We start from the raw sequence: 20986 nt of genomic DNA on the forward strand, positions 1-20986 counted from the left end.
CAAGCTTTAACTGCAATCTTCCATGAGAGATTAACATAACAAAGGAAATATTTTCCAAGCTCCATGTAAATGATAACCAAAGGCTTCTTGTACTAATATTTGTTTCACATATTCTTCCACGAATGCACCCAGCAGGTTACTAAATACTTATGATTTATTGTAGACTTTCAGGGGCCACATAAACGGTTCAGTTGGCTAGTTTTCTGCACACCTGGAATCTGCATTCCTCTTTAGGTGGAGCCTGAGGAGCCACAGGAAAGGATGATGGGGAAGGAAGAGCCCAACACAGAGCGCCAAGAGCTGCCAGCCCTGGGCAAAGAGAAGCACCATAGGTTAGACACCACATGGCAGACAGATCCACATCAGAACGAGTGTGACTGACAGAAGTCGTGAGAGCAAAGGGATGATGACAGTCTTTCTTGACCCAAAATGTTTTTGCTTCTTCCACATATACATTATCTCCTTAGAGCATTTACAATATATAAAAACATAGAAACTCCACTTTGGGTCAGATCCATAATCCATCTAGTTGTGTATATTATTGTCTACAATGAGGTACTACAGACATGTAGATATAGCAATCCTTGTTGACATCACACAAAGATTAGGGACATTGTTCCTTTTTTGTTCACTTATGCATTTACTCATCCATTAAAATACAAGTAATGGCTGTGAGAAAGGGCAGATGGAAAAACAGTATAAAATCATGTACCCAAAAACAAAACCAATCTACCCACACATAAATACATTCATAAATACCTAAATAAGCAGTAAGTATAAAAATATTAACAGAGGTATCTTTAGGTAATAGAATTATATGTAACTTTTATTTTTTCTTTGCTTTGTTCTGTAGTCTCTTTTCTATTTTAAATTTTTTCATTATGCAAGTATAACTTCAATAATTTTTAAAATTTACATAACAAGGAAAGGGGAGGGGAAGGCACTGTCTCTGCCCTTGAGGAACCTACAGTCTAGGAGAAGATGTTGTATATTTAAACAGTGATTTACAATATAACATAGTTAATACCATGTAATTTTTTTTAAAAAAAAGTATAACCAACGGAAGGAAGGATTAACTGCTGTGGGAGTCAGGGAAGAATCTCCAGGAGAGATGTTGCTTGGGCCAGACTGTCTACAGGTGGGAAGAAAGAAGAGGGATCCAGGTGACAGGAATAATGCCAGGAGCAAGGTGAAGGATAATGCAAAGGCAGAGTGTGTTTGAAGAATAGAGAGAGTTTATTCATTCACTGTACGCTGGAGGCAGGATGCATAAAATGAAGTGGAGAAAGCCGAAGCCACTGGAGCCAGAGTATGAAGGGCCCTTGATGCAAATGAAGCTTAAGCTTTACAACCCTTCTCATGCACAAGCCCCTTTCAAGTCCCTGGGACAGGTGCTCTTAACTGTGTTTACATGGTCATATGTTCTTTTAAAATGTATAAAAGTAATGTATTTTGTACTCTTTTTCTTAGAGAGTACAAAATATTCATTGTATAAACTTCAAGTCCCACAAAACCTGGATCCACCCTGAGAGTTCTATATGCTAGGGTAAGAAATTTCTGTTTTATCCTGTGGTTGACAGGCAGTCAATAAGCAAAGATTAAAACAGGCATTCATTGAAGAGTAAACACAAGTCACTAAAACCCACTTGAAAAATACATTCAACTGCACTAATAATTAAAGAAACGCATCCTAAATCAGTAGTGAAATAGTACTTTTTCACCTGGAAAGAATTTGAAAGAAGAATTATCTGAATATTATTGAAAACATAAGGAAATTCTAGAAATAAATTCAAAGAAATTCACTAGAGTTGTACACAAAATTTAGGTGCAAAGATGTCTCCTGTAGTGGTATTTATTACAGGAAAAATAATTGGAACAACCTGAATGTATAGTAATTGATATTAATGCAACTATTAATATTTTGAAGAATGTTGAAGGATTCGGGAAATGATTATGTTCTATAGTTTAAAAAAGTAGTATGGACACCATAACTCTTGTAATATGAAAAATTGTGAGTGTGTATAAACATACACACATATACATTTACATATAGACATACACATATATAAATAAAACAAAAGGATATACTTCAAGATATTAATAATTTTTCCTTTTCATGCTTTTGTATTTTCCAAATGTCTACACTGAATATGTATCATTCTTACAATGAGGAAAACAACATCATTTTAAATTGCATGTATATGTATCAGTATATACCTGCAATGGTCCTGGTTGATTCTGAGGCTGTCTCCGTCTTGTCTGTTTAATGAGCTGACAGCAAATTTCATTCTGTAGCTCAGGATGTGTCAAACAGATTTGCAAAGCGCTCTGGGCTAGAGATACGTGGTAATCAATTGCAGGGGAGTCAACTGCTGCATTTATAAAAAGCTGGCAGGTCTGAATTAGACAAAAAAAATTGGGATACTCAAGGTAAGAAATGATTAGATTTATTCTGCATGAATTATATTGATTCTCTTCTTAGCAACAGTTTTTGTTTAAAAGGATGGAAAAAGATATATTATGATAACACGAATCGAAAGAAATCTGGAGTGGCTACGTTAGTATCAGACAAAGTAGATTTCAGAGCAAGGAACACTGCCAGAGAGAAAGAGGGGCATTTTATAATGATAAAGGGGTCAGTTCATCTAGAGAACATAACAATCCTAAATGTTTATGTGCTTAATAACAGAGCTTCAAAATACATGGTGCAAAAACTGACAGGACTGCAAGAAGAAACAGACAAATCCACAGTTACAGTCAAAGATTTCAACTCCCCTCTCTCAATAATTGAAAGAACAAGTAGACAGAAAATCAGTATGGATTTAGAAAACCTGAACAACACTATCAACCAACTGGACCTAACTGGCATTTGTAGAACACTGCACCTAAGAGCAGAATATGCAATCACATGAAGGGCATATGGAACATTAACGACCTATAGGCCACCAGACTATAAGATTCATAAGGACAGGAGCTATGTCTTATTTATCTTTGTATCCTCCACACAGCATAAAATGATACAGTAAATTTATAATGAATAAATAGATTTAAAATTTGATTAAATAAATATACATATTAAGAAAGACCAAAGGGAAGTGTTCATAAACACCAAAAATTGGCTTTAATTGTTGTGTTGTTATATAGTAGGTAGTCTTTATCTCTTCTGAGAACAGAATATAATCAAATACATTTAGTCTCTAACCTAAAGCATTGCTGCCCAAAGCATTACATGAAATGCTCAATGGAAAAAGATTTCCACCATTAAATAGTCTTGCAAAAATCTTGAAGATTTGTATCATATTAGCATATTAAAGGATCTGAGAAATCTTGCTATGAAAAGTAAACAAGGAAACAAATAATTTCATTTGTTTAATCCAGAGTTTTCTAAATTTATTTGACTACAATCCCTTCCCATCTTTGTTTTTTAATAGTAAATCGCAATTAGCATCTTAACTAGTTTACTGAGAAAAATATTTTGGGAAATAGTAGCCTATATAACTTAAAATGGATGTAAATAAGTGCTTTTTTTTCCTCCCAAGAGACTAAATTTTAGAATAGGTTACTAGGAAAAGGTTATAGTATAATCTTCCTTAGCAATATTTCAAGGTAAGATATTAATATTTATCATTCTTCATCTTAACAGTTCATTTTAATACAACTGAAAATTTATTATGTTCATGACTGGAAGAGTAGCTACTCCTACTTGAGAAAGTTTGGAATGGCATTGCCTAGAGGCTCGGGAAGCAACTTCAATCCTTGTGAGTTTTCTATGAATTCTTAAAAACATTTGCATGTACAATCTCAAGTTATTATAATGTATCAAATATATTTGTAGTTATAGTGTAATAAAAATATTTGTTTTAATTAAATATATTGGGCTTATTATTGACATTGAAATTTGGAAATAAAATAAAGTTCTGGGAGGTAAATCAATTTCTTTTAAGCAGGTTCTTCAACTGTCAGTCTTTCTTCCTTAGAATAAGTGTCATAAAACAAAAAATACTGCTTGTCATAGCATATAGATGGATCTTGCTTTTTTATACACTCTGACAATCTCTGCCTTTTAATTGGAATGTTTACCCATTTATGTTTAATGTGATTATTAGTATGGTCAGGAATAAATCTACTCTCTTGCTATTCATTTTATATTTGTCTCATATGTTCTTTTTCTGTTTTCCTCTTTTTCTTCCTTTTAAAAAATTACTTGAGTATATTTTATGGTTCCATTTTACCTCCTTTGTTGGCTTATTAGCTATACCTCTTTGATTTTTTCATTAAGTGGCTGCTTCAGGGTTTATAGCATATATTTTAATCTTATCACAGTCTACCTTTAAGGAATATTATATCACTTCATGTAGTCTAAAAACCTTATAATAGTATACTTCCATTTCCCTTCTCTCAGTCTTTGTGCTATTGTTGTCATATATTTTATTTCTATATATAATTTTAAACCTCACATTATAACATTATTATTTTTGCTTTAAACCATCAATTATCTTTTATAGAGATTTAAATATTAAGGAAAAACTCCTATATATGTACCCATATATTGCCATTTCTAGTGCTCTTCATTCCTCTGTATAGATCCAGATTTCCATCTGGCATCATTTGCTGTCTGCCTAAAGGGCATCCTTAAACATGTCTTATAGTATTGTTCTGCTGGGGATTAATTCTTTCAGTTTTTTTATATCTGAAAAAGCCTTTATGTCATCTTTGTTTTTGAAACATATTTTCACCAGATATAGAATTCTAGTTTGACAGATTTTTTTTTCTTGCAGTTCTTTAAAGATGTTACTCCACTATCTTATGACTTGCATAGTTTCCAATAAGAAGCTAGCTGTCATTCTTTTCTATGTTCTCTGTGTGTTATGTTACTCTCCCCCCTACACGTACGTAGCTGCTTTTAAGATTTTCTCTTTATAACTTGTATAAAGCAATTGAATATGATGTGCCTTAGTGTGGTTTTCTTCATATTTCTTCTGTTTGAGATTCATCAAGCTTCTTAGATTTCAGAGTTTAGTTTTCATTAAATTTGGAAAACTTTAAGCCATTATTAATTAAATATTTTTCTTCCCTCTTTTGTGGGACTCAATTCCATATATATTAGGCTGCTTGAAATTGTCCCACAGCTCACTGTACTCTATTCAAATTTTTTTCAGTTTTTTTCACTCTGTTTCATTTTGGATAATTTTTATTGCTATGTCTTCAAGTTCACTAGTCGTTCCTACTGCATTCTCATCTGTTGTTAATCTCATCCAGTGTGTTTTTATTTTAGCCACTGCATTTTCCATCTCTAAAAGTTCAATTTGGGTCTTTTAAATATCTTCCATTAGTCTCGTTAAAATGCTCGTGCTTTCCTCTACCTTCTTAGACATATGAAGTGTGGTAGCTAATCTCTAAGATGGCCCCCAATGGTCTCCACCTCTCGATGTTCAGACCCTTAGGTAATCCCCTTCCATATTGTACTAGAGTTGGTCTGTGTAACCAGTAGAATATGGCATAAATGATAGCATGCCATGTCTGAGATTAGGTCATTAAAAGTCAATGTGGGGGCTGGCCCCGTGGCCGAGTGGTTAAGTTCGCGCGCTCCGCTGCGGGCGGCCCAGTGTTTAGTTAGTTCGAATCCTGGGCGCGGACATGGCACTGCTCATCAGACCACGCTGAGGCAGCGTCCCACATGCCACAACTAGAAGAACCCACAACGAAGAATACACAACTATGTACCGGGGGCGCTTTGGGGAGAAAAAGGAAAAAATTAAAAATCTTTAAAAAAAAAAAAAAAGTCAATGTGGCTTCCATCTTGAGTACTCTACTTGATGCCCAGTGTGTTAGGAAATCTTTCCACTCTGGATGATAGGCACACAAACTATTTCCATCTCTGTGTAAGCTCCAGGAATTTTTTTGCCTATTCCTTTCTGGTAGTTCTTTCCCTAGCCTCAGGTCGTTTCCTCACACACATATGCTTATCAACTCTCAGCTGAAAACTCAAAAGGAATCCACTACAGATCTCTGGCGTGCTCTCTTCAGCTCTCTTCTCTCAGTCTTGTGAATTCTAACCACCTTGGCCTCCTCAAATTCTGAACTTTGTCTTGGAAATTCAGGAAAACTGCCAGGCTCTATTTGTGTTCACCCTTCCTGTACTGAAGTCTTGAAACTCTCTCCAGACATTTAAGCTGCAGCAATCATATGGCTTACTTCTCTTGCTTTTCTGAGGATTATTGTCCTGCACTGCCTGTCACTCAATGTCTGAAAACCACTGGTAGGGTAAATCCAGTCCCTGTTGCTCCATCATGGCAAAAGTAGAAGTTCTTCCTTTTCTCTTCTAACTGGTTGATGTTTGTACATATAAAAGGTTTTGCTTTCCACTTATTAATTTTATACCTCACTATCTAACTGAATTCTCTTTTTGTCTGTAGTAGTTTGGGTTTTTTTTGGTTTTCTAGGTATACAGTTATATCACCTGTAAATATTTGCATTTCCAATTTGTATGCTTCTAATTTTTTATTCTCTAAGTTACAATAGGTAAATATTCCTAATAGAATACTAAATAATATTAATAATAATGGAGATAAACTCTGCATAAATTATACTTTAAAAGTTTAAAAAATAATAATGGAGAGTCATTATCCTTGTCTTGTTCCTCACTTTAGTGGAACTGTTTCAAGCATTTCCCAATAAAGCATGATGCCTATTTTTAGCTCAGACAGAAATATCTTACCATGTTCAGGAAGTATATATCACTATTTTATGGATATTAAATTTGTCATCTATAGAGATGATTGTCTACCTAATAATAAATAATATTAAGGGATATCCTAATATTTAGCCATCCAAATATCTCTCGGTCATCATTTAGTATTCTTTTTAATATGATGCTAGATTCTGTTTACTAATTTTATTAGTTTTTGCATGAAATGCTCTGTTTTGTACAATCTTTTCTGGGGTTTGGTGTCAAATACTTACTTCAAAATAAGAATCGAGTGATATGATGATTAAGAATTGCTTCAAAATAATCTAATTTGGGGGAGTAGTGGGGATGGGGAGAATAAAACAAAATTGGTCATGTATTGATGACTGTGGCGTTGGGTACTTTATTTTCTTCCAAAATAAAGAGTAAAAGAAAAAAATTTTGGAAAATTTCCTTTTCTAAGCTTTGGGACAGTTTAAAAAGCATTGAAATAATCTACACTTATAAAGTTTGGTAAATTCCTCTGTTTAAATTTTCATTCACCTGTGGGATTGATTTTGGCCATATATATTTTGTTATAAAGATGATAACTTCATCCAGATTTTCAAATGTATTTGTATAGAACCTTTCTTGCTGTGGGTATTTGTGTATTCTACAGGTGGATTTTAAAAAATTTTCTATTATGGTAATTTTAAACATGAAGAAAAGTAGAGAGAAAAGTATAATGAACACTCATTACACCAATGTCAACGATTATTAGCATTTTGCCAAACTTGTTTCATTCAATCCCCCTTCCACTTTTTTTCTGGAGTATTTTAATGCAAATCATGATATTTTACCAATAAATATTTCAGTATGGCTCTCCAATTGATAAAGATTTTTTCCCATAACCATCATGTCATCATAACCCCAAATTAACAATAATTCCTTAATATTATCTAATAAACAAATAATTTTTTTGAAATGAGGGAAATGGAGGCAAGAAGAAGCCAAAAGAAAGACAAAAATTGAGACTCTAAGAGACTAGAAGAAAATGAAGTACCAAGGGTCTGGTGTGGAGTCAAGACCTGAGTTCATGGAAGGTATACTATATTCTGAAACTGGAGGAAGGAGGAGAAAATAGACGAAAGAAGGCTGTTAAGAAGAGAGATTTGAGGGGATCATGTGTGATGCCGTCTAATTTTTTCAATGAAACAGAAGGTAAGTTTGTTTTGAGGAGCATTATTGAGTAGGGAGTTGGAGGAGGACGTGACCAAAGACAAGCAAAAAGAGAAGACAGTCGACATTCTCAGGAATGAAGACCATGATCTATATTGGCTCCAGTCCACATGGTTGTTTGATGCTTTCCAGCAGTGCACATGTGATTAATGTGGAGGCAGACAAGACAGCAGTATTGATCTAGGTTGGGGTTAGGCTGAAGAATGCATGGAATTATGGGTCCCAAGGAACTATGAGTATTAATAAAAAGTAACCTAGACTGGTTAAAGAAGGAGGAAAAGCCAAGGGGCAGTCATCATGCTCCTTCTTGATCTTAAAGAAAATATATGGCCCAAAATAAAGGTCTTAGTGAGGATGAAAAGTGGAAGAGTAAGAAAATAATAGAGCTCATAGGCTAAGAGATTATGGTTACAGAAAGAGATACTAGAATTTAAGCTTTTAGAGGTGGCATACTTGTAAAGAATGGTGAGTCAGGGTGTAAACACTGAGAATGGGAAGGTGAAGTAGCCAAGAGGTGAAGCTTACTGGCACTGAGCAGGTCAGGAATCTTAAGACCATAGCATTGGTGAATCGTTCACGATAACAGCAAGATTTGAGGTGGAGAGAAAGAATGTGAGTTGGGAGCCAAAATCCTTAATCAAATTTGAGGAGCTATTAAAAGGTGATTGATGACAGAGATGGGGGGGGTGATAAAGAGTGATGTCGTCGAATGGCAAGTTTTAAGTGATCAGGGATTTCTAATAGATGTTGAGTAACAAGAATTTGAGAGTAGCATTGGAGAAGACCCCTCTCCCAATACTGAGATTAGCGCGATGTGAGAAATCTCTCCATTTGAGAGGCTGAAGAGGAAATGATTCTTCTGATATTGTGTTTCACATTGCCCAAACTGCAGATCGTTTATTTCAGTAAATCCCAAAGCCTCACTCAGAAAGCATATTAGATTCATCTAATTTTATTTCAGTAAATTTTCTTAATCATTATCATCATCACATTTTGAATTTTTTTGGACAGGGTGAAACTTTACAACCTAAATTATTTATTTTTATTTTTTCCAATTAAATTTTTAACAACATAGAACTCCATATAAAATTTTACCTTAAATAATTTAATAGCTTCTGTCTGCAGAGCTTCAGAAGGTAGTGTTGTCAGAGGGGAAATGATTCCTTCTTTGCTGTGACACAAAGTAGGGTGTCTCCATATCTGAGAAGCTAAATATAGAATAAAATATGAACAGAAAACAGAAAGAATCACTTATTTTGGCCTCCCATTAAACTAGCCCTTTAAAAAACAGCTCATTCAGGCCTGGCTCACACATAAAGGTCAGGAAAAACCTTTGGCAACATTATTTTACTTCAGTTTCCAGGCCACTGGGATTTTCACATTTCTGTTTTGGATAAATTAAATCTAGAAGAGTTTGGTCCTAATATTTGAAGCTGAAACAAGTCTACCAGGGCATTATCATGTCACTCAAATGTGTTAAAAACTGGTGACCTAGGTAGGGAGATGACTATACATGAGAAGGAGCTGGGGAGAGAGATATAGAGAGGGAAGCCAAAGTAGGAGGCAATAGAAAGATAAAGAGGAACTCGAAGTCACTCCTAAAATCGACATTTATTAAATTCCTGTGCTGAACACTGCAAATAAAATTTGATCTCTCTTGCCAGGTAAAGCATCACACAAAATCTAGACTCTCAATGGGAAAACCTTAGCTACAAGAAAATTTCAATGCAAAGCAACAAACGCTATAAAAGGGTTAAATGGCAAAGTGCATTGAGACATAATTTTAACATTTATTAAGCACCTTTTATGAGCCAATGCCGAGCTGGGGTGGGCTGGCTGGGAGAGCTCCTAAGGTAGGTAGGATTTCATCAGGTTGATGCGGAATGTGAAGGAAGGGGGGTATCCCAGGCAGAGGGAGTCATGTGGGTAAAGGCAGAGAGGTGTGACAGGACATGGCATATTGAGGAATGATGGTGTCTCTGGAGCATAAGAACCACAATGAGAATCCTGGCCCATGACAAGAAAAGTACAAATGAAAAGATGGGTACATTGCTTGGAACAAGGAACCTACAAAGTGAAAACTCCATTAGGCTAAAGGGGTTGGGGTCCATTTCATAAACCACAGAGCCTTATATGTTATGAACTTACAAGGTTCTCCTTCTATATTTAGCAATTTGCAAACAAGTTGTTCAAATTCAGATCCGACATTTACATTGTTACTTCCAGCTGCAACAGTCAGATGATAAAGCCAGGTGTCCTTAAAATCAGAACATATTAATAGAGATGTTAACCAAGATATAGTTTTTGACGACTTAAGAAAAAAACAACTTGCATAAACAGTACAAAACTTTGACACTGAAAAAACTCTTTAATTTTTAAATAATAACTAAAAGCCACTTAATCAAGCAGTTCTGAAGCAGGCTCACTTGAATTGTGTTCATAGTACCTTTTCCCATTGTTCACATCTTTATTATTTTCCATATATGTTTCTTAGAAAAGCACGATAAAATTAAGGAAACTAATATGATATTAAGAGACTAGAATAAAGACAACCAGTTAATATTCTTTTAAGAAATCAATAAATTCTATCAAATTTAAAATCTGACTGCCAATACATACATATAACACATACAAAGTACTTAAGAAATCCAGAAAATTTAAAGAAGAAAATAATACCCAGAAAGAACATACCTCAACACAATAAAGGCCATACAAGAAAAGACCACAGCTAGTATCACACTCAATGGTGAAAAACTGAAAGCTTGTCCTCTAAGATCTGGAACAAGGCAAGGATGCCCACTCTTGCCACGTCTATTCACCATAGCACTGGAAGTCCTCGCCAGAGCAATAGAGCAGGAAAAGGAAATAAAAGGCACCCAAATCGGAAAGGAAGAAGAAAATTATCTCTGTTGCAGATGACATGATCTTTTATGTAGAAGACTTTAAAGATTCCATAAAAACTCTATTAGAATTAATTATAAAAGTCAGCAAAGTTGCAGGATACAAAATCAACATGCAAAAATAAGGTCCATTTCTATACACTAACAACAAATTATCTGAAAAGGAAGTTAAGAAAACAATCTCATTTACAATAGCAAAGAAAAAAAGAATAAAATACTTAGGAGTAAACTTAACCAAGGAGGTGAAAGACTTGGACACCAAAAACATAAAACATTAATGAAAGAAATTAAAGCAGACACAAATAAATGGAAATACATCTAATGTTCATGGATTGGAAGAATTAATATTTTAAAAAGTCCATACGACCGAAAGCAATCTACAGATTCAATGCAATCCCTATCAAAATCCCAATTTTTTTTGGTTTTTGCTTTTTACAGAAACAGAAAAAACAATCCTAAAATTTACATGGAATCCCAAAAGACCCCAAATAGCCAAAGCAAGTTTGAGCAAAAAGAAAAAAGCTGGAGGCACCACACTTCCTGATTCAAAATATATTACAAAGTAATATATCAAAATAGTATGGTACTAGCATAAAAATAGACATTTAAGCCAAAGGAACAGAATAGAGGGCCCAGAAATAAACCCATGCATATATGGTCAACTAATTTTTGACAAGGGTGCCAAGAATACACACCAGGGACAAGACAGTTTTTTCCATCAATGATATTGGGAAAACTGGATATCCAAAGGCAAAAGAATGAAATTGGACCCTTATCTCCAAAAGCACAGGCAACAAAATCAAAAATAGACAAGTGGGATTACATCAAACTAAAAAGCTTCTGCACAGCAAAGGAAACCATCAACAAAATGAAAAGCAACCCCCTAGTGGGAGAAAAATATTTGCAAATCATATGTGATAAGGGGTTAATATCCAAAATATACAAAGAACTCATATCACTCAATAGCAAAAAAGACAAACAATCCAATTAGAAAATGGGCAGAGGATCTGAATAGACATTTTTCCAAAGAGGCCATACAGATGGCAAACAGGTACACAAAACGGTGCTCAACATCATTAATATCAGGGAAATGCAAACCAAAACCACAATGAAATATCACCTCACATCTGTCAGAATGGCTATTACTAACCATTATTATTAACCATATTATTATTATTAATCATATTATTATTATTATTATTATTAACCATAACGAGTGTTGGCAAGGATGTGGAGAAAAGGGAACGCTTGTACACTGTTGGTGGAATGTAAACTGGTGCAGCCACTATGAAAAACAGTATGGAGGTTCCTAAAAAAATTAAAAATAGAACTATCGTATGATCCAGGAATTCCACTTCTGGGTATTTATTTGAAGGAAACTTGGTAATATAAATTTGTATAAAACACTAACTCAAAAAGATATATGCACCTCTATGTTCACTGCAACATTATTTACAAAGCCAAGACATGGAATCAAATGTCCATCGATGATGAAAGGATAAAGAAAATGTGGTATATACATACAATGGAATATTATTCAGCCTTAAATAAAGGAGGAAATCCTGCCATTTGTGACACCATGGATGAAACTGGAGGATTATGCTAAGTGAAATAAGCCAGACACAGAAAGACAAATGCTACATAATACCACTTACATGATGAATCTCAAAGAATCAAACCCATAGGAGCAGAAAGTGGAATGGTAGTCAACAGGGGCCAGGGGAAAGGGGAAATAGGGAGATATTGGTCAAAGGATTCAAAGTTTTGGTTATACGAGATGAATTAGTCCTAGAGATCTACTGTATAACGTAGTGCCTACGGTCAACAATATTGCATTGTATACTTAAAAATTTACTAAGAGGGTAGATCTTATGTTCTTATCATACACATATAAAAATAATAATAATAAAAAAGAGGTCGAGAGGAAACTTTTGGAAGTGATGAATAGGTTTATGGCATAAATCGTGATGCTTTCATAGGTGCATATTATCTCCAAACACATCAAGTTGTATACATTAATTATGTACAGCTTTTTGTATTAAAAATGCAAGAAGGAAAAGAAAATACTCCATTTTTCTACTCCCCAAATATAACTGCTGGCCTCTTTTGCATTCTATTAAAATATATATGTAGATTATATTTTCACATAGTTGAGATTATATTAAAAATAGATGATTAGAATTTCTGAATTTTACTAATATCGTATGAATACTTCCTTATTGCCAAAATTTCTTAATAGAAAAGTTATAAAGACTACAGGATATTCCAGTACATGGACATATCATATTTATTTAGTCAATTTCCTACTGTTGAATATTTAGATGTTTACTAATTTCTCACTATAAAAAATACTGCGAAATCTAACATCTGTTAAGCAAGAAAGGGTGTATATTTTCTGTGTTTGAAATATATCAGAAATACTATGATACTAAGAATACTATGTCCAACATGTTTGTATGTAAATCTTTGATTGCACTTATGCTCATTTTAAAATTATTACCAATACTCAATAATAATAGTTTAAGTCAACCTGTAAGTCCTTAGTACCTTTTCATGCTTAGATCCAATTAGGAGGTAAGTGGGACCTTGGTCTTTGGGGTGAATCACGATGGTGTAATGTGTGGATAACAGACTTCGCCCGCTGGCTTCATAATCTTCATCCGAATCACAGGATCTGTCAACCTCTTCAACTTTAGCCTCCCAGAGTTTGATCTGACCTAAAGGAAACTAAAGTAAATGTTAGTAATTGTGAGGAAGGCACTTTCTAAACCTTTTCCTGCTACAATTTTTCATAGTCTTTTTATTCTTACCTTTATGAAGCATACCTATTTTAAACATGAATGCCTAAAGGCAGCTGGATTATCCACATTGTTACAAAAGTAGTAACCACAGGCAAAATGCCAACCGTCATATGGAAGAACAATTTGAAGACTAGACATTTAACTTTTGTGGAAAAAGCAAGAACCTTCCTGTACAGTGGTTTGGACTAAAATAACCCATTACCTAGTCAAGCAATCACGTAATTCAGTCAAAATATTCATTTGACATTTTTTCCTCTGCAGAATTGATTTGATTAAGCCATTAGATCAAAAGAACAAGCACAGATATAGTCTCAATACAATCCCTAGAAAAAGTAACAAGGGCACATGGCTGGTGTGAAAAAGTGTAATGAACTATCACCCTAAACCCCAATGAACAAGAAGTGTTCTGAGGCTATTTTTTAACATATGTAACATATCACACACACAAAAATGCCACAGTTTCTTCTATCTTAATTTAAGGGTAAGAAAGACTTCCTAAAACTGATTCACATTAAATTTTATCTACTCTTTTACTACCAAAAACAATTATATCTGCTATGTCAAATATTTAGCATATTTGTTTTAAAACTTTTGCTTTAATTAAGTACATTTATTCCAGGAAAATAAATAGCCTGCTTCAGATTTACAGCTTCTAAACTGTTCAATAAGTTTGCAACTGCAGTCTGAAAACGTTCACTGTAACTCCAAGGACATTTACCATCCTATGGTTTCATGCTCGTGCCCAGGGCTCAGTGCCTGGACACTTTCTCCAGCTACACTCACTCCCCGGGTGATCTCCTCCAAGCTCATGGCTTTAGCACCAGCGTCTGTTGGCTACTCCCAAATTTATAACTCCAGACTCACTGTCTCTCCTCAGATGTCTGATAGCATCTCCAACTTAACTTGGTAAGTCCTCCTCCACAAGCTGCTCTGCCCAGTCTTCCCCATCTCAGTTGCAGGCAACTTCACCTTTCCAGCTGTTTAGGCCAAAAACCTTGGCATCATCACTGACCCTTTTCTTTCTCTCATATCACATACGTTTTCAGTCAACAAGTCCTGTCAGAAAGACCTTCAGAATATATCCAGAATCTGGTCACTTCTCACACCTCCATGGCCACCACTAAACATGGTCAGATCTCACCTAGATTACTGTAATAGCCTCCTAACTAATGTCCTCCTTAATCCCTCAGACAGCAGCTGGAGTGTTCCTGTTAGACATAGGTTAGATCATGTCACTGCTCTGCTCAAAAACCTCCAATGGCTTCTCATCTTACTCAGAATAAAAACCAAAGTCCTTACTATCATAAGGCCCCATGTGATTTGGTCCCCATTACATCTCAGATCTCATCTCCCATTATTCTCTTCCTAAGGGACTCCAGTCTAGTCACACTCACCTTCTCTCTATTCCTCAAACACACCAGGCATGCTCCTGCCTCAGGGCCTTTGCACTTGCTCTTCCCTCTGCCTGGAATGTTCTTGCCTGAAATGTCCACATGGCTGTGCTTTTACTTCCTTCAGAACCCAATTAAAATGTCAGCTTCTTGGTGAGGTCCTACCTGGATATCTTATCTAAAATGCGCTATTATCTGCTTAATAGCTGATTAAGAGTAGATAATTTATTTAATTAAATGTGTTGTCTTTCATGAAAAACACGACTTTTTCAGCATTCAATTAATAACAGTTATTTTCTGAGTAGTTACTAGGCGCAAAGCACTATCCTGGGTACAGAATGAAGAACTTACTACTGAAGGAAAAATGCAAAATTAACTTATCTATGCTTTCAGAAAAAGAAAGGCAGTAAAACAAAAGAAAAATAATAGAGCAAAAAATTCACATTAACAAAAAGCGAGCTTTAAAAAATGAGATAAATAAAACTAATCTACTCTAACAATACATGACAAGACTATCCTAATGGTGAGCTTTAGGCATATCCAATCATATGAAAATCAAGGTTCCATCCACCCCAATATTTAAAGATGATTATTCCTTTTACCAAAGGATTCACCATGGCTCCACAGACAGTGAAAAGACGTAGTACTTTTAAGTATTTTGACTAAAGGTAAAAAAAAGACACTTATCAAGATAGAAAACAAATTGTTTCTGAAACTTCTATAGCACAAAATGAAGTAGGCCTGTACCGATTCACACGCATTCTCAATACTTTTCCAGTAATTAGAGTGGATTTCTGCTCATCTGTCTCCCTTCTTCTGATGTGTTTCTTCTGCGACCAATGCTATCCATTTTTATTAAATTATTATTATTATTCTTTTTGGTCAGAACATGTAAATTCTACTCTCAGCGAATTTTAAATTATTTTTCTATTTATAAAACACATGCTAATTATAGAAACTTGGTAAGTATAGAAAGGTATAAAAAAAAGAAAAAGAAAAAAAATCACCCATAATTCTACATCACAGATAATTACTCGACATTTTGGGATAGTTCTTTCTGAATTTTATGCTATGCATATTTTTACATAGATGCGGCAGACTGAGAATTATAAACTCAGCATCCCAACCATCCTCTTCCAAAGTCTCCCCGTAACTGCAGAAGAGAAGTTAGGAACTATGGTTGTCAGAATCCCCTTCCCTGTGTAGTTCCAAGTTAGAGTTTGCATACGAGAGAATCTGCGAGAGGCGGAAGGGGAGGGTGGAAGCGAAGTCATTCTCCTCCTGAGACAGCTGCAGCCAGATGCCTGGACTGCTGTGAGAGTCCAGAGGCCTCCCAGTAAACTGCCGAGGACCAGCTGCTTCAGTGCCGTGGGCTCAGATGTCAGTGTTGACTTCTTGGACCTTCAGAGACGGCTTCTTTGACCTCTATTCCCCCAACGTTTCTAAAAGTTATGTAACACGTCCCTAATTCTATATTGAAACTGTTCTACTTGGAATACATGGAGTGGCTTCTGTTTTCCTGACTGATAACTGAGTTAGGATTATGCTGAATATACAATTTTGTATTGTGCTTATTAATGTAGCATTTTTATATGAGCATTTTCCCACGTTACTTCAGAGGCATTGTTTTTAATGGCTGCACACTGTTAATTCCCATCCCATGAACAATACTGAGAAATGGCATGCATTTTAAACACGGCTAGTCAGGACGGAGAGTGCGGTCTGTGAAAATGGAGCAGAGAAATACTAACCGGCCCATGTGGTCACTGGACCAAGAAGTTTAGTCTCATTAACACAGTAATCAGCCACTGGCTGCTATACTGTGGAGCTGGCATCATTGTTTTATGCAAGTACGCTTGGTCCATATTAGTTCAATTTTTATAGTTTCAGAATCCAAAGGTAACATGCAGTACCCATGATAATTAGGCACATATTTGACCTTTGGAAGATATCCCATCTTTTATTCTGGAAGTGAAGACAACTCAAGTTCTTCTGGGGAGGAGATCAGTTTAAAAATGAACCAACAGGATATAAATAGGTAGATGGTCAGATAGATAAGTGGTATCTCAGGATCTGAGGGCCTGGGACAGGACTGGATGCTTTTTCCTCCCCAGCTCTTCTTTCCTAGCTCGCTCTTCCCTTCATTCAACTTTATCTAGTCTGTCAGACCTAGAAAATATGAGAAACTGATGGTTGGGAGTGGCATGGGGAAGACTTTTCTCTTCTAGGTCTTAGAAGATGCATTAATTAAAAGTTGCTCAGTCTTATAATCAAGAATCAAGAGCCTTGTAGGTATGAATTTTTATGCAATAAATTTTATGCAAATTTTCAACCATATCAAAAATTCTAAAGTTTTGGCTGCAACAGAAGAGTGAAACAGAAAACTCGAAGCCACAACAAACAAAAGTTTCCTTTAATTAGCATATTAAAAGTACATACATACCTTATCTTCTTGACTACGAAAATAATATAAGGTTTTTCCTATAAGTGTGCACCAGACTCTCTTGGAGTAGCCATGTTTTACCTGAAATCATATTTGAAAGAATTGAAAGTAGTTCAGAATTCTGATACCATGGAGTACAGCTTATACTCTCTATCTGAAGCTGCGCCGGTAAAGTTTGCTCAAGGTATAAGTGATATTCCAACTAGACTGTCCAAACGCTGTTTAAAATTTACCTGCTAGAGTGGCTTGTTTTGCTTTGGTGCTCACCATTCAACACTTAACAAACATTTACTATATGTCAGGTACTACGCCTAGGACTGAGGATTCAAAGAAGCCAGTTTCATAAGTAAGTATACTTCATAGTTTCCATATTTTACAGATTTCCAATACCCCTGTAGCTCTCTGAGTGAACACTCTAATGTCATAAATGAGAAGATTAAAACCTAAGAATTCTAGTGATTTCCAAAATGTAAAAGATTCCCTCATTCAAAACATTTGATGCCTTCTCCTGAAAGATTCATACAAAATGATAAAATAATATTAAAGCTATTATGATATATTGAGTACTTCCTATATGTCAGGAACTATGTTAAGTGACTGGGACAGAATCTGAATCTAGCTCTCGACTTTGAATAGTCAAAGACTGGTCTAGGCCCTGGGGATATGGGTACGAATAAGACAGTCTCCCTCATCAAGGAGCTCATCGCCTTGTGAGGAAGACAGACAAGTAACCCAGCAGTATGCTATATACTTTCATTAAGAACACAAAGAGTTTACACTTATATGCATTTTTTGTGGAAGACATTTTACCAAAATTTTTACTGAGTACTGTGCATGTCATCATTTGGTGGCTTTATGAAGATCCTTACTGTGAGTTCCTCCCTTGCCGAGTCCTGCCCAGGTATGGGCAATGAACATCTTTGCCAGAGAGTCCCAGCTACGCTCTTAAGCTTAGAAAAACACCAAGAACCCGTTCTTGTCAGTGGGTAAGATTTACTTTAAGCCCTATTGTCCCAGCCCTAGAATGCAGTGTGCCTGGTTGAGCTTGCCCTATAATTCTACTACCCGGGCAGCCTTGTCAACTTCTGCCTGGAGGCCAGGCCTTCACTTGCAATAGAGTGGGCTTCAATCTGGAGAAGCCCATTGCCTGGAAATCAAGACACTGGCAAGTAAAACTAAAGCCAAACATTCTGTTGTCATGCTTGTACATGGTAATAAATATCAAGGAGAAAAATAAAGCAGGAAAGGAGAAGGAAGTGCTTGGGGAAAGGGGGCACGTCCTACAATTTAAACTAAGGTACTCAGGAAGGCCTCACTGATGTTGCTCCTTCAAGCCCTGAACGAGGCAGAGGAGCTATGCAGTCATCTGAGAGAACACTCCGGGCAAAGGATGCAGAAGGGCCAAGGCCCTGAGATGGTGTGTGCCCGTGTGTCTGAGACTGAGCAAGTGAGGGGAGAGCTCACTGGGGATGGGGCAGGGGGTGAGGGTGGGGGCCACGCATATTTTGCAGGGCTCCTGCAATGACTTATATTTAAATGACTTATATGTTAAATGTTCTGATAGTAATACACTGAAGAACACAAATTATCGCCACAATAGATTTTATAGCAAACAAGTTGCTACAGTAGAAAAGGCCTGGATTCTGAGGTTGAATGCACCAAAGCTTAAATTGCAGTTGTACCACCTACTCGATGGATGTCCTCAGGCAAGTGACTTAACCTCTCAGCCTCGGTGGGTAACATGGATTACTGTATACCTCACTGGGCGGGCGTGATGACCAAGGGAGAAATGCAAATAAAGGATAATAGCAGTCACTCAATAAAGGCTTCCTTCCTCACTACGAACAAGGAGAAGTAAAACACATGTTTCATGTAAACCCACAAATGCAGCCAGCCTTTGGGCTTTCAAAGCTGCGGTTTAAGCAAACAAATAACTCCATCATCTAAGAGTTTGATGGATTTAGAATGCTGCTTGAGGAAAAACAAAAAAAATGTTTCATTTGGCAAGATATGTTTCAATTTAATTAAATTTAGAAACATATATTTACAGACAAATATCCTGGAAGTTTTAAATAGTTTGTTATGCAGCTTTTTTTTTTTTTTTTCCTCTTCTTTTAAACAAACTCCAGAAAGGAGTCTCACCAAAACTGGAGCACAATGCATCTGGCTAGAGAGAGCATCCTTTTGAAATGATTTATCTTTAACATAGAACAATGGTGCCTTTGAAGAACTACAAATTAACGAAGACCTTTGTCAATTCACTGTAAAGGCTGTGTTTTAAAAACTGAGTATCTTTATATGTAAATCTGCTTATATTAGGATTTCTTACAACTCTGACTTACTCTGAAAAACTCATAATAAAAGAAATTATCCTGGAAGAATCCTCATGAAGATCTAAAGGCAATCTCAAAGCTCAAGGCTTTGCTGAACTAAATGACTGAAAGAATAATTTTTTGCCTTGCATCCGTAACAAAGGCACTTCATATCAGTTCTGTTTGAAAGTCTGAAGACAAACAGCACATCATATGCCGATTAGCTTTTGTCATCACACAAAATACAAGCTCCCAGGCTCTTCTCTCCTCTCTATTCTCATGCCTGTAGCCTTCTCCACCACAGATCCTGCCACCAGCCTTGCTGACGTCAATATCTAAGTGAAACTCTTGTGATGATAATACCCAGTATTTTTGGAGTATTTATGATGTGCCAGGTACTGTTCTAAAGCACTTTACATGCTTAAATAACTCATTTAATCCTTCCAGCACCCTGGGAGGCTGGTGCTATTATCATCCCCACTTTACAGATGAGGACACTGAGGCACAGCGTCTGTAAGTAACCACTTCAAGGTCACACAAGTGGTAAGTGTCAGAGCCAGGACTTGCGCCGGTGAGCTCTTGCCCTGACCTCTTTGCTACATCGCCTCTCTGCATCCTTAATTCACAGTTCCTTGCTCTCTTCATTTCCAACAACCTTTGCTATCCCTCCATTTTTGCCATCCATCCCCTCAGCCACACCTAGTCCTTTTTTCTTCATTGGGAACTCCTCTACTTCTGAAATTTAAATTCTACTGTCTGATTTCAACGTCCTCCCAGCTCCCTCTCTCCTTACTCACACCACTCCTATTCTTCGGCCTCATTCAAAACTTTAAGTACCCTGATCCTTCCATTTCATTCCAGTTTCTCAGTTCCCTCCTGTCTCTCTTCCTTCTCTACCAAACTTGGATCCCATGTTTGATCACAAAACAACTCTTGCTACAAGGCCTGTAGTTATGTCTCATGCCTATGCTGCTAACAAATCCACTCAACAAAACTTCACCTCCATTTGCCTTTAAGGAATTCAGTGGACAGTGTGGGAAGAAAAAGAAGGTCATGGGAGGTTTTAAGAAACAACATTAGCCATAGTTAATAATTGTTGAAACTGGGTGATGAATATATGAGGGCTTATTCTATTATTCCTTCCACTTTCCCATATGTTTGAAAATGCCTATAACAAAACATTGATTTTAAATCGTCATCTTGATAGATATGTACAAAGCAATTAAAATGTTA

At 36.1% G+C, this 20986-nt stretch overlaps 1 protein-coding gene across 4 annotated transcripts in view; it reads right to left on the minus strand.

Annotated features, from left to right (window-relative positions):
• PLEKHH2 (pleckstrin homology, MyTH4 and FERM domain containing H2) overlaps nucleotides 1-20986 on the minus strand; it is a 101835-nt gene that overhangs the window by 24268 nt on the left and 56581 nt on the right. For all 4 annotated transcript variants that reach the window (XR_011504062.1, XM_070512172.1, XM_014833612.3 and 1 more), the window contains exons 16-21: nucleotides 17442-17522; nucleotides 13354-13533; nucleotides 10055-10163; nucleotides 9002-9114; nucleotides 2218-2397; nucleotides 212-309 (exon numbers count right to left, since the gene is read on the minus strand). Coding sequence is in view for 3 of the 4 variants with exons in the window: in XM_070512172.1 (XP_070368273.1) it covers nucleotides 212-309; nucleotides 2218-2397; nucleotides 9002-9114; nucleotides 10055-10163; nucleotides 13354-13533; nucleotides 17442-17522 (761 nt within the window). In the remaining variant the exon portion in view is untranslated. The remainder of the gene's footprint in view (nucleotides 1-211; nucleotides 310-2217; nucleotides 2398-9001; nucleotides 9115-10054; nucleotides 10164-13353; nucleotides 13534-17441; nucleotides 17523-20986) is intronic.

Source organism: Equus asinus, chromosome 6 (assembly GCF_041296235.1).
Source record: "Equus asinus isolate D_3611 breed Donkey chromosome 6, EquAss-T2T_v2, whole genome shotgun sequence".
NCBI lineage: Eukaryota > Metazoa > Chordata > Mammalia > Perissodactyla > Equidae > Equus > Equus asinus.